Source organism: Manis pentadactyla, chromosome 12 (genome assembly GCF_030020395.1).
Source record: "Manis pentadactyla isolate mManPen7 chromosome 12, mManPen7.hap1, whole genome shotgun sequence".
Lineage (NCBI taxonomy): Eukaryota > Metazoa > Chordata > Mammalia > Pholidota > Manidae > Manis > Manis pentadactyla.
Window position 1 is genome coordinate 11,401,193 of NC_080030.1, and position 13,042 is coordinate 11,414,234.

The following is a 13,042-nucleotide window of genomic DNA, read 5'->3' on the forward strand; positions in this document are numbered from 1 at the left end:
GGTGAGAGAGAGGCGGCATCGGTTTTCTGTCTCCTTGGCTGTTTCTGCCTCCGCGGCCTCCGTGCCCAGTACCTGCTTTAGGGATCCCTTGCCAGCCGGCACGGTCCCAGCTCAGGTAATATATTTTGAGGAACTCAGGCCATTTTTTATAACGTAAGATACTTCTTCCAAAACAGCACAGTAGTGAAGTTTCAGAAAAAATCTGGTTTGAGAAGGAAGGAGAAAGATCACAGAACCAGAAAACAGGAAAAAAGGTGAAAAGATTGGAAAAACCTCAGGGCAAAACGCTGGGCATAGCTGGGAGCTCTCCCCTCCTTCTCTCTTTAACTGAAGTTGTAGGTGATGTTGGGTGCCGAGGGAGGCAGACTTCTGAGGCGGGGGGGTTTTCACCCTCATTTTGGGAGCTGACCGCTGTGTGATGACGTTTGACCAGCTGTGTGGGGAGCCAGCGAGGACCTGTAACAGACACGACCTCGCCCCCAGATAAGCACCGCTGCTGGCATCTAGTTCTTTACCAGTTTAGGAATAAGAAACTATAAATGACAAAAGACTTGCAATTTACAGTGGTTAAAGAGCTGAGGAGAACTTACAATAAGGCAGTGGATATAAGGATATTTGGAAATATCTGTAATGTAAAACACTGAATAAAGTTTAGCATTATTCCTTTGACAGTGCTTTCCAGGTAATTACAGCTGAGATAAATGTAAGCCAAATTAGCCAAATTTTCCCTAATGAGGAGAAAAAATTCCTCTGTCATGTTCCAGGAGGCCTCTGGAAAATAACAGGAGTTACTCAGAGGTAAGAGCACCGTTCTGAATTTGGTGTTGGTGAGACAAGGGACCGTGGGGTTAGGCAGAGTAGGGTGAGGGCCTCCGGAGAAAAAGCAGAGCAAGATCATTACAGTCAGAACAATGTAACAATGTGCATAGGAGTCCCTAGCGAAACTCTGTGATAAGCATTACGCGGTCAGTCACACTAACTCTCTAGGGTAAAGATACCAGAGTAGGAATATAGACATTCTTCAGTGAAATCAGTTCAAGCTCAAAAGGCCAGGAGCAACTCGGCCTGGAATGTCTGAGTGTTCTGCAGATGAAGAAGAGTATCTCAGCATAACCTGTGACTTCTTTGTATCAGTTAGATCATGACACTGTAAAATTTACCTTAGCCTGCAAAAAGGCCCAGCTTATTTGTAACTGTACCTATATGCTGTGTTTCCTTCTCTGATCCTAACCAAGTAATCCGCAACCTGAGCAAAAGATTCATTTAGTAAACAAGCCAGGCTGTAAACATCTCAAAAAGTTAAGAAGTAAGATTCTTAACACACTTTAGCAAACAGGGAACAACCCAGCCCACCTTGCGGGCAGGGCACGTGGTCTTAATTGACATGCTCCCAGAGGGACACTGCTATCCTGAGAAAGAATCACAGCAGCAAATTTCTTCTGTTACTCATCAGAAATGAGCATTCTGGGACCACTCAACAAGTCTGCACCCCTAGCCCTTTACCCCCATTCCTGAAAATCCTCAACTGCGCATACATCCCCTAGACAATGAGCCAACCACGGACTCTCGTGTCCCCCTCCTGGCGTGAGCTAGGAGCTCTCTGTCCAGTCACTTTAACTCTAAATTAAAGCCTCTAACCTTGCTCTCCTACCTTGAGTGTTTGCGAAGTTCATTCTTTGGCTCAGTGAACAAGAACCCCGGCACCAAAGGCACCACGAAAAGGCAGGGACTCATCCTCACTACCCCGCCAGACTGGTCAAAAATTAGATATAGAGCAAAGAAAACTGAGTATGATTACAGTGCTTTCTTAGTACGCAGAACTAACGACCGCAGGAGGCTCGCACTCCCGTGAAAAGCCCGCCAACTGAATCACACCCAGTAAAATAATGAATACCCTCTGTGTGTTCCAGTTGTACTCTTCCTGTCTTCCTCCACCTCTAGTGGAAAGAGCCAAAGCGTGTATTCCCCTATCAGAGGAAACAAAGCAGGAAATTCCACCTAAACTGGAGAATTCAAATCCCCAGGCACAGCCAAGCACGATGTCAAAGGTCACACCCCACATTTGGCCAAACAAAAATACTGTTACTCTATTTGTAGCCCAAATGAGTAACTGTAAAATCCAACAGCTACAAGCCGATGGAAGGTGGAAGGGGCATAAAATCCCAGTGTTTAAGCCGACACAGGCACACGGTCCTAGTGCCGTTCCAGTTCGTCTGCACAATAAACATGCTCTAACACGTCACTACGCTCCTGTCAGCGGCCTGGGCGGCGATGTAAGTGGCGCGGCCCAGCTGGCTGCTAACTCGCTTCAGGCCAGAGTAACAGAATAGCAGCCCGTGGGAACAGGGACACCTCACCGGGAGAGGGGAGCTTTTGTGCAAAAGGCAGGTCACAGATGTGAAAGTTTGCTTCATAAAATTCAATGTCATTTTTTAAAGTGAGTCCCTGAAAGTCCCAGCAAGCCACCCAGAAACAAGCTTAGTAAGGGCCCATGACCCGGGGGGGGGGTCCCCATTTCCAATCCCAGCGTGCATTCACACAGTTAAGGGGCACAAAGAACTCAGGGAAGGAACCTGCGGGTGCATTTCCTTAGATTCTGAAATGCTGTCACACTTCATTTTCTCTCTCAGATTTCATTACTCCTCCTCCCAGACCTCTCGGAATATTTATCTGAAACACAAATGGGGGCGGGCAGTGTGAACGAGGTCTAACTTGGGGCTCCGAATGGCCAATTGCACAAGAATCGACCTCAGCTATGGCTAGCCTAAGGGCCAAAGCCATCAAGGGCTTGTCTTTGTTTAAAGTATCTCCATAATTTCATCACAAAAGAAGTAAGTAGGATTTTTGGATGAATACAGTCAGCATCTGACAGAACCCAAGAACATGTCCTCTATTCAGGGGAATCACATGGCACAATAACCATACGTCTCAGATTTTTTTCCTTAGAACTACAACTTAGAAAGCATGCAAGCTAATGGCAATGAATTCTGAAGCTGACTGACTTCCAACAGGCACCCTCCCGTGGCTTAAGCGGAAAAAAGCATTCAGCGTTAAGGCGGCGTCATCCGTATCAATGTAACATTTTCTCCATTTTACTTTCTATCTCCCTTATCCTCCACCGTTAGCTCAAAATAAACCAGTCACGCTAAGGAATGCATGGCACCAATTTTAATATTCATACTAATTAAGTAGCTTGAAGCTCAACTAAGATGAACAGATGAAGACTATCTACTTCAGAGCTAGATGCCACTGTGAAAAATTCAGACGAGAAAGATCATGAGAGGGGGCAGTCTCTAAAACGGAGGTGACAGGTGGTGCGGGGACCAGCGCTCTAACAGGAGATGTAGAACCTGAAGAATCAAAAGTTAGCATAAGCACAGCCATCTTAAAGGCTCAAACACCATTTTCTAACCTAGAAGGAGAAAAATTACTAGAACTTTGAAAAACAAGTTAGTCAGCCAGTGTTAATTGTAGTGACCTTTAGTTAGCCAACCTCAATCAGTTAAGCTTATCTTGCTAGAACCACCCTAAACATTCCGAAAGTGATTTTATTTAACCAGACCCCCAGGATGAGGCGTCAGCTGAAAATTTATGTGTCTATGAAAAAAAACCACTGTATTGTGACTGTAGAAAATACTGCCCCTTTGAAAATGCTATAAAAACTTCTGGCTTTGTGTGTTCGGGGTCCTTGTTGAGACCCGCTGCGTCGGGCTAACACATGGACCCCAGCTAGCTGGCCTCTGAATAAATTCCTCTTGCTTGTTGCATCAAGAGACGCCTTCCGTGAGTGATTTGGGGCGGCATCCTCCTCTGGGAGAATCCAACAGAGACACCCCCCAACAAACACTACAGTGCGGGCACGGGAATTCTCACAGCTTGTGATAACCATGCTTTAAAGCTTTTGTTTTTAATAATCCAAATTCTGCTTTCTTTTTATTTATTTTTTTAAACTATGTTCTCAGTATAACTGATTATCAAAGGTATCAAAATGACATGCACAGAAATAGAAAGCACCTTAAAGGAACATTCCAGGAACACTGGAATATCATCCACAAGACCACTACAAAGCAGTGTGGTCCCAGCTGGGAAGTGTCCACTCAGAGCCAAGAGAGGCTGTAAGTCACACCAAAACATGCCTAATTACTGGACTTTTTAACCCTAATACGTGTTCTTAGCATTAAGTTTTTTCATTGCCCCAAATAGCTCAGACAAGAACAAAAACAGCAATAAAAACCTTTGGTGACATCTTCTACAACATAAAGCCATGAAATACCGTATTTAAAATCAGCCCTATGCCATAACCTGAAAGCCTGCGTGTTAACAAAAATACATACAATAAATATAAATTTAGACCCCGCATAATTGAATGTTTCCTGAATTCTAAAGGTTCAAGAAACCATTTCAGGGGGAGCCTAGTAAACATAATGTTCTTCATGTAATTGTAGATTAATGATAACAAAAGGGAGGGAGGGAGGGAGGGAGGGAGGGAGGGAGGGAGGGAGGGAGGAAGGAAGGAAGGAAGGAAGGAAGGAATGAAGGAAGGAAGGGCATCAGAGTTAATACCATTACCTTGGTGGTAAGATACAGCTAAATTTAACATAGTGCTCCACTTACTGTTATAAGGCCACAGATTAACTGGTGAATAGCCTTAGTTTCTTCACTTCTAAAATAGGGAAGGATAACAGAGCCAACCTCATAGTATATAATTTAACAGGATTAGCACAATTCCCACTGCACAGCAAATACGCAATAAGTATTACCATGTATCTATTCTAAGTGCTTCCTATCAAACATGAACCCACGAAGGTAAGTTTTTGATGGAGATTATAGGGCCAACCTTAGATAGGCTGGTGAAGACCAGACTCTATTCAATACCCTGGAGATGTTACTTTTGCAAAGGCAATGTGCTATAAAGAATTTTTTTCCTTCTCTTTATTTTTCCAGTCAGCTCACACAATACACTTATTGTTACTGAGAGCCACCAGTAGGAAAGCTCACTGTAATTAAAAGATTGATCTTCTGGAAACAATGCTTAATAACAGGCACAAAAAAGTGTGAGTAATTCTGCATTTTCAAACACTGTCCTCAAGTTAATTTAACCTGAGCTCTTTGTGAATCACCTAGAAAGTCTAGAATCAGTATGTACAGGCTGAAATCAATGGACCAGAGAGAAGAGGAGACAAACTCCAATTGGCCACTTCATTAAGATCAGGGGAGCCTTGTGCAAAAAAAAAACCAGGTGAACAAACATTTTATATGCTCCAGATGAAAACAGTTCAGATTTACAATGGCAATATTTTGTATTTTGTGTGTTCTCTAAAGGAGAAATCTATCTTTACGCATATATATATATATATATATGTGTGTGTGTGTGCTGCAGGTATACTGGGAAAAATACTTGGTATATTGCAAAGACAAAAAATAAAAGTGGTTCTGAGAAAAAAAAAAAACTGCAAAATATTGGCACACCAAATCAAAAAATACATCAAAAAGATCATCCATCATGAACAAGTAGGACTTATTCCAGGGAAGCAAGGATGGTACAGTATTAGAAAATCCATCAACATCATCCACCACATCAACAAAAAGGAGGACAAAAACCACACGATCACGTCCACAGATGCTGAAAAAAACATTTGACAAAATTCAACATCCACTCATGATAAAAACTCTCAACAAAATGAGTATGCAGGGCAAGTACCTCAACATAATAAAGGCCATATATGACAAGCCCACAGCCAACGTCATACTTAACAGCAAGAAGCTGAAAGCTCTTCCTCTGAAATCGGGAACAAGACAGGGATGCCCACTCTCCCCACTGTTATTCAACATAGTACTGGAGGTCCTAGCAACGGCAATCGGTCAAAACAATGAAATACAAGGCATCCAGATTGGTAAAGAACAAGTCAAACCGTCACTATTTGTAGATGACATGATATTGTACATAGAAAAACCCTAAAGACCCCACTCCAAAACTACCAGAACTGATATCTGAATTCAGCAGAGTTGCAGGATACACAATTAATACACAGAAACCTGTTGCTTTCCTAGACACTAATGATGAAGTAGCAGAAAGAGGAATCAGGAAAACAATTCCATTCACAACTGCATCAACAAGAATAAAAATATCTAGGAATAAATCTAACCAAGGAACTGAAAGACCTACCATACCCTGAAAATACAAGATACTCTTAACAGAAATTAAAGAGGACACTAACAAATGGAAACTCATCCATGCTCCTGGCTAGGAGGAATTAGTATTATCAAAATGCCCATCCTGCCTAAAGCAATCTACAGATTCAATGCAATCCCCATCAAAATACCAACAGCATTCTTCAATGAACCGGACACATTTTTATTAGATAAAAAGTACGGGATTTCGTCAGGAATAAGAGCGAAGCATGGATCTCCTACCTTGCGGTGCTGAGCATCGGGGTCCGTGGCACTGACGAAGTTAGAGGCACACATCGAGCGAGTAAAGGAAGTAAAGAGCACCCTTGCCTCACCCAGAGGCTGGGGCGGCCTGGAGAAGCAGTCTGGAAGACAGACAGACAGAAAGAGAGACACTCCTCACGGATACCCAGACGGGCTGTCGGGTTCTGATTCCAGACACGCGGGCCTTTGAGAAGCCACTGAAGCGCATCCTCAGCCTAGGCTCTCGCAGGTGCCCACGGCCTTCCTCAGTCCCTCGCATCCAGGGAGATGCCTCTGAAGGGGAATCCTGGCCTCCACTCAGGTGACTTTCCCAGCTCCCAAGGGAGACGGGGGATTCCACTGAGGGAGACGCAGGGGTACATGTCGCTCGAGACTTTTAGATCGGCAGCCGGGCTAGTCCCATTTAAGTGGCTGACGAGCACCCGATGTTGTGTGCCATAGACGGCTTCCTTCTATAAGGACAGTGAAAGAAAAGGGAGGCTCGGATGCCTATACTCACCTCCGAAGTTATCCCAGACGAGCCCCCCAAAATGATGCACCTTCTCACACCACAAGGGTATGAAACTAGAAATAAATTACGCAAATAAAACGAAAAAGCCTACCACCGCATGGAGGCTTAACAACATGCTCCTAAATAACCAACGGATCAATGACTGAATAAAAACAGAGATCCAGCAATATATGGAGACAAATGACAGCAAGAACTGAACAATGTAAAATCTATGGGACAGAGAAAAGGCGGTGCTAAGAGGGAAGTACATTGCAATACAGGCCTACCTCGGGAAAGAAGAACAATCCCATATGAACAGTCTAAACTCACAACTACCACAACTAGAAAAAGAAGAACAAATGAGGCCCAAAGTCAGCAGGAAGCGGAACATAATAAAGATTGGAGCAGAAATAAATAAAACCGAGAAGAATGAAACAATACAAAGAATCCATGAAAGCAGGAGATGCTTCTTCGAGAAAATAAACAAAATGGATAAACCCCTAGCCGGACTCATCAAGAAAAAAAGAGAGCCTGCACACATAAACAGAATCAGAAATGAGAAAGAAAAAATCACTACAGAAACCACAGAAATACAAAGAATCATGAGAGAATACCATGAAAAATTATATGCTAACACACTGGATAACCTACAAGAAATGGACAACTTTCTAGAAAAATGCAACCCTCCAAGGCTAACCAAGAAAGAACAGAAAATCTGAGCAGACCAATTACTAGCAACAAAATTGAACTGGTAGTCAAAAAAATACCTAAGAAAAAAACACCTGAACCAGATGGCTGCACCGCTGACTTTAATCAAACATGTAGTGAAGATCTAATAGTTATCCTCATTAAACGTTTCCAAAAAGTAGAAGAAGGAATACTTCCAAACCATTCTACGAGGCCAGCATCACCTTAATACCAAAACCAGGCAAAGACAGCACAAAAAAAGAAAATTACAGACCAATATCGCCGAGGAAAATACATGCAAAAATACTCAACAATCCACTTCTAGGAATTTACCCTAAGAATGCAGCAGCCCAGTTTGAAAAAGACAGATGCACCCCTATGTTTACCGCAGCACTATTTACAACAGCCAAGAAATGGAAGCAACCTAAGTGTCCATCCGTAGATGAATGGCTAAAGAAGGTGTGCTACATATACACAATGGAATATTACTCAGCCATAAGAAAAAAACAGATCTTACCATTTGCAACAACATGGATGGAGCTAGAGGGTATTATGCTCAGTGAAATAAGCCAGGGAGAGAAAGACAAGTACCAAATGATTTCACTGATATGTGGAGTATAAGAACAAAGGAAAACTGAAGGAACAAAACAGCAGCAGAGTCACAGAACCCAAGAATGGACTAACAGTTACCAAAGTGAAAGGGACTGGGGAGAATGGGTGGGAAGGCAGGGACAAGGGCGGGGAAAAAGAAAGGGAGCATTACGATTAGCAAGTATAGTGTGTGTGGGGGCACGGGGAGGGCTGTACAACACGGAGAAGAGAAGTAGTGATTTTATAGCATCTTACTATGCTGATGAACAGTGACTGTGAAGGGGTATGTGGGGGGGGACTTGGTGAAGGGGGGAGTCTAGTAAACACAATGCTGCTCCTGTAATTGTAGATTAATCGTACAAAATATAATAATAATATTAATAATAATAAATTTTCAAAAAAGATTATCATTTAAATTTGAAGGAGGGATTACACGATTTCCAGTTAAGCAAAAGCTGAGAGAATTCAGCTCCCACCAACCATCTGTACAGTGTATTTTGCAGGTAGTGCTATAGATGGAAGTGTTCCTAAGATTAAATAGCTGTCACCAGAGGTAATAACAATGGATAGACAAAGAGTACAGAATATGATACCTAATATATAAATATTGAGGAGGAAAAAAAAAACAACCTTTAGATTGTGTTCGTAATAGCATACTTAAGTGAGTTAAGTTAGCTTCTTAGATAGTAAGGAAGGGACCCTTTAACCTTTGGTAACCATGAATCTAAAGCCTGCAATGGCAATAAGTACATACCTATAGAGAATCACCCTAAATGTAAATGGTCTGAATGCACCAATCAAAAGACACAGACTCACTGAATGGATAAAAAAACAAGACCCATCTAGATGCTGCCTACAAGAGACTCACTTCAAACCCAAACACATACACAGACTAAAAGTGAAGGGATGGAAAAAGATATTTCACGCAACTAACGGAGAAAAAAGCAGGGGTTGCAGTACTTGTATTGGACAAAATAGACTTTAAAACAAAGAAAGTCACAAGAGACAAAGAAGGACATGACATAATGATAAAAGGGTCAATTCAACAACAGGATATAACCATTATAAATATATATCACCCCAACACAGGAGCACCTACATACGTGAAACAAATAGAAACAGAATTAAAAGGGGAACTAGAATACAATGCATTTCTCTAGGAGTCTTCAACACTCCAATCACTCCAAGGAACAGATGCACCAGAGAGAAAGTAAGTAAGGAGACAGAGGCACTGAACAACACATTAGAACAGACGGACCTTACAGACATCTACAGAACTCTCCACTCAAAAGCAGGAGGATACTCATTCTTCTCAAGTGCACACGGAACATTTTCAAAAATAGATCATATAGTAGGGCACAAAAAGAGCCTCAGTAAATTGAAAAAGATTGAAATTACACCAACCAACATCTCAGATAACAAGGGTATGAAACTAGAAATAAATTACACAAAGTGACGAAAAAGCCTACAGTCCCGTGGAGGCTTAACAACATGCTCCTAAAGAATCAATGGATCAATGACCAAATAAAAAGAGATCAAGCAATATATGGAAACAAATGACAACAATAATTCAACAACGCAAAATCTGTGGGACGCAGCAAAGGCGGTGTTAAGAGGGAAGTATACTGCAACACAGGTCTACTTAAGGAAAGAACAACAATTCCGTATGAACAGTCTAAACTCACAATTAACTAAACAAGAAAAAGAAGAACAAATGAGGCCTAACGTCAGTAGAAGAAGCGACATAATAAAGATTAGAGCAAAAATAAATAAAATTGAGAAGAATAAAACAACAGAATCAATGAAAGCAGGAGCTGGTTCTTCGAGAAAATTAACAAAATAGATAAACCCCTAGCATCAAGAAAAAAAACAGTCTACGCACATGAACAGAATCAGAAATGAGAAAGGAAAAATCACTACTGACACCACTGAAGAAGAATAGAGAATACTATGGAAAGTTATATAGTAACAAACAGGACAACGTAGAAGAACTGGTCAACTTTCTAGGAAAATGCAACCTTCCAAGGGTGACCCAGGAAGAAACAGAAAATCTGAACAGACCGACGACCAGCAAGGAAACGGAACCGGTAATCCCAAACGACAAGGACGACAGAAGCCTCAGGAAACAGTTGTTAATCCTGGAGGCGCTGCCTTCGGCGGCCTCTCCCCCGCCGCCCCGCCGCGGGTCCCACCCGACCCTCGACTCGCCCGGCCCTCGCCCCCGAGGCCGCCGCCGGAAAACGGCGCACACGGCAAGACGCCCGCCGGCCTCCCCGTCTGCGCGGCACGGCCCGGCCCCTCCGCCTGCGGCCCCGGCACGGGCAGCGGTGGCAGGTCGGCGGCGCGGCCCCAGGCCAGGCCCCGCGAGCCCCCCACCCGCGTCGGCCGCTCCCCGACCCGCGGGCCCCGCGCGGCCCGCCGAGCCCCTCGCACGGCCGCCCCCTCACCGGTCCGCCGCGCCCACAGGCGGAGGCAGTGGTCCACGCGTCCCCTGCAGGCCCCGCGGCCACGTACCTTCCGGCCCGCAGAGCCGTTGCTGTCGCCTTCACCCCTGAAGCGGGCCCCGCTCTGGACGCTCCGCTGCAGTTCCGACGGTGCAAGGCTGGAGGCGGCAGACCTGGACGAGCGCAGGTCCGGCCGGGGCGGCGGGTCCAAGTCCTGGCCGATCGCCGCCCTCCGCGGGCGCGGGAGAGTCGCGAAGGGCCGAGGGCAGCGACGGGGCCCAGCCGGCTCGAGGAGGCGATCCGAGGCTGGGGAACGAGGTCGGTGCAGCCGGGGCCTGCGCGCCGGGAAGAAGGCGCAGCCGAGCACAGCGAAGGTCCACCATCTGGGCTCCGCCGGGCTCGCTGCGCGGACGGGACGGAGGGCGGACCGGAGCACTGACTGAGCCCCGGAAGCAGCTCCTCCTGGCGGCGCTCGCGAACCTACCGACTCTTCAATATGGCGGCTGCAGCGCCTGCAGCTACTACTCAGCGCCGGAGTTTCGTTTTCTGCGCGCGCGCCCAACGGTTACCTCCACCGCGGAACCGCTCCCTCACAGGCCTCGAGTGCCGTCAGTCGGGGGAGGGAGTGAGCCTGACGCCCCACGCTCACTGGCCGCCACGGACTTCATACGGGTGCGGGGCTGCGGGGGACGCTGCACGCTCATTGGTCGCCAGGGCTGTCAGGCGGGGACTTTGATTTTGTTCAAAGTACTTTCTAATTTTTCATGAGTTGACCCACGTGTTATTTTTATTGATTGATTGATTGTGGTGTCATTAATACACAATCACATGAGCAACAATGTGGTTACTAGATTCCCCCCATTATCAAGCCTCCCCACAAACCCCATTACAGTCCATCAGCGTAGTGAGACGCTGTAGAGTCACTACAGGTCGTCTGCGGGTTGTATCGCCCTCCCCGCGCCCACCCTGCATTATTTGTGCTGATCCCGATGCCCCTCATTCCCCTTCTCCCTCCCCACCCACACTCCCCAGTCCCTTTCCATTTGGTAACTGTCAGTCCATTCTTGGGTTCTGTGAGTAGTCCGTTGTTGTTTTGTTCCTTCAGTTTTTCCTTTGATCTTATGCTCCACAGATGAGTGAAATCATTTTCTGGTAGTTGTCTTTCTCCTCCTGGCTTATATCCCTGAGCATAATACCCTCTAGCTCCCGTGCATGTTGTTGCAAATGGTAGGATTCGTTTTCTTCCTATGGCTGAATAATATTCTTTGAGTACATGCACCATCTCTTCTTTATCCATTCATCTACTGATGGACAGTTAGGTTGCTTCCATTTCTTGGCTATTGTAAATAACTCACGTGTCATTAAGTTACTTTATTTTCAAGTGACTGGAGATTTTCTACCTATCTTTCTAAAGGAACAAAACTACAGCGGACTCAAAGAACCCAAGAATGGACTGACAGTTACCGAACGGAAAGGGACTGGGGAGGTGGGTGGGAAGGGAGGGATAAGGGGGGAAACGGGCATTACGATTAGCACACATAATGTAGCGGGGGGACACGAGAAAGGCAGTAAATACAGAAAAGACAAGTAATTACTCTACATCTTACTACCCTGATGGACAGTGACTAATGGGGTGTGTGGGGAGACTTGATAATGGGGAGAATTTGGTAACCACGTTGTTGCCCATGTGACTGTGTATTAATGACACCACAATCAATAAATAAGTAAATAAAAATAACACGTGGGTCATCTCAAGAAAAATTAGAAAGTACATTGAACAAAATGAAAGTCCCGGCCGGACAGCCCTCGCGGCCATTGAGCGTGCAGCGTCCCGCGCGGTCCCGCCCCATCAGAAGGCCGTCGCGGCGAATGAGCGTGGCACGTCAGGCCCAGGCCCTCCCACGACTGACGGCATTCGAGGCCAATGAGGGAGCGGCTCCGCGGAGCAGGTACCCATTGGGCGCGCGCGCAGAAAACGTACCTCCGGCGGCTGCGTAGTAGCTGCAGGCGCCGCGGCCGCCATATTGAAGAATCAGTAGGCTCGCGAGCGCCGCCAGGAGGAGCTGCTCCCTCGGCTCCGTCCGTGGTCCGGTCCGCCGTCCTTCTCCGGGCGCCTCCGGCCCTCCGGCCCTCCGTCTCGTACGCGCAGCGAGCCCGGCGTAGTCCAGATGGTGGACTCGCGCTGTGCTCGGCTTCGCCTTCCTCCCGGAGCGGAGGCGCCGGCGGCACCGACCTCGCCCGTTGGGCTCCTGGCGCCGCACTCCCACTTCGCCAAGGCCTCCGAGAGCCCGGCCGGGAGGAGGCTCCCGCCACCGTGGACCTGCGGCGGAGCGTCCAGAGCGGGCCCCGCTTCAGGGGTGAAGGCGACAGCGACGGCTCTGTGGGCCAGTAGGTA

General features: G+C 46.2%; 1 protein-coding gene across 11 annotated transcripts in view; it reads left to right on the forward strand.

Moving 5' to 3' along the window:
• Positions 1 to 12,363: 12,363 nt before the first annotated feature.
• Positions 12,364 to 13,042, forward strand: part of LOC118917624 (ral guanine nucleotide dissociation stimulator-like 2) — a 65,731-nt gene continuing 65,052 nt past the window's right edge. For 4 of the 11 annotated variants that reach the window (XM_057490003.1, XM_057490004.1, XM_057490005.1 and 1 more), the window contains exon 1: positions 12,557 to 13,039. In XM_057490003.1, coding sequence (XP_057345986.1) covers positions 12,572 to 13,039 — 468 coding nt within the window. In that variant the 5' untranslated portion in view covers positions 12,557 to 12,571. Of the gene's footprint in view, positions 13,040 to 13,042 lie in introns of all 11 variants that reach the window. The other 7 variants (XR_008993051.1, XM_057490001.1, XR_008993050.1 and 4 more) reach the window with 7 other exon arrangements.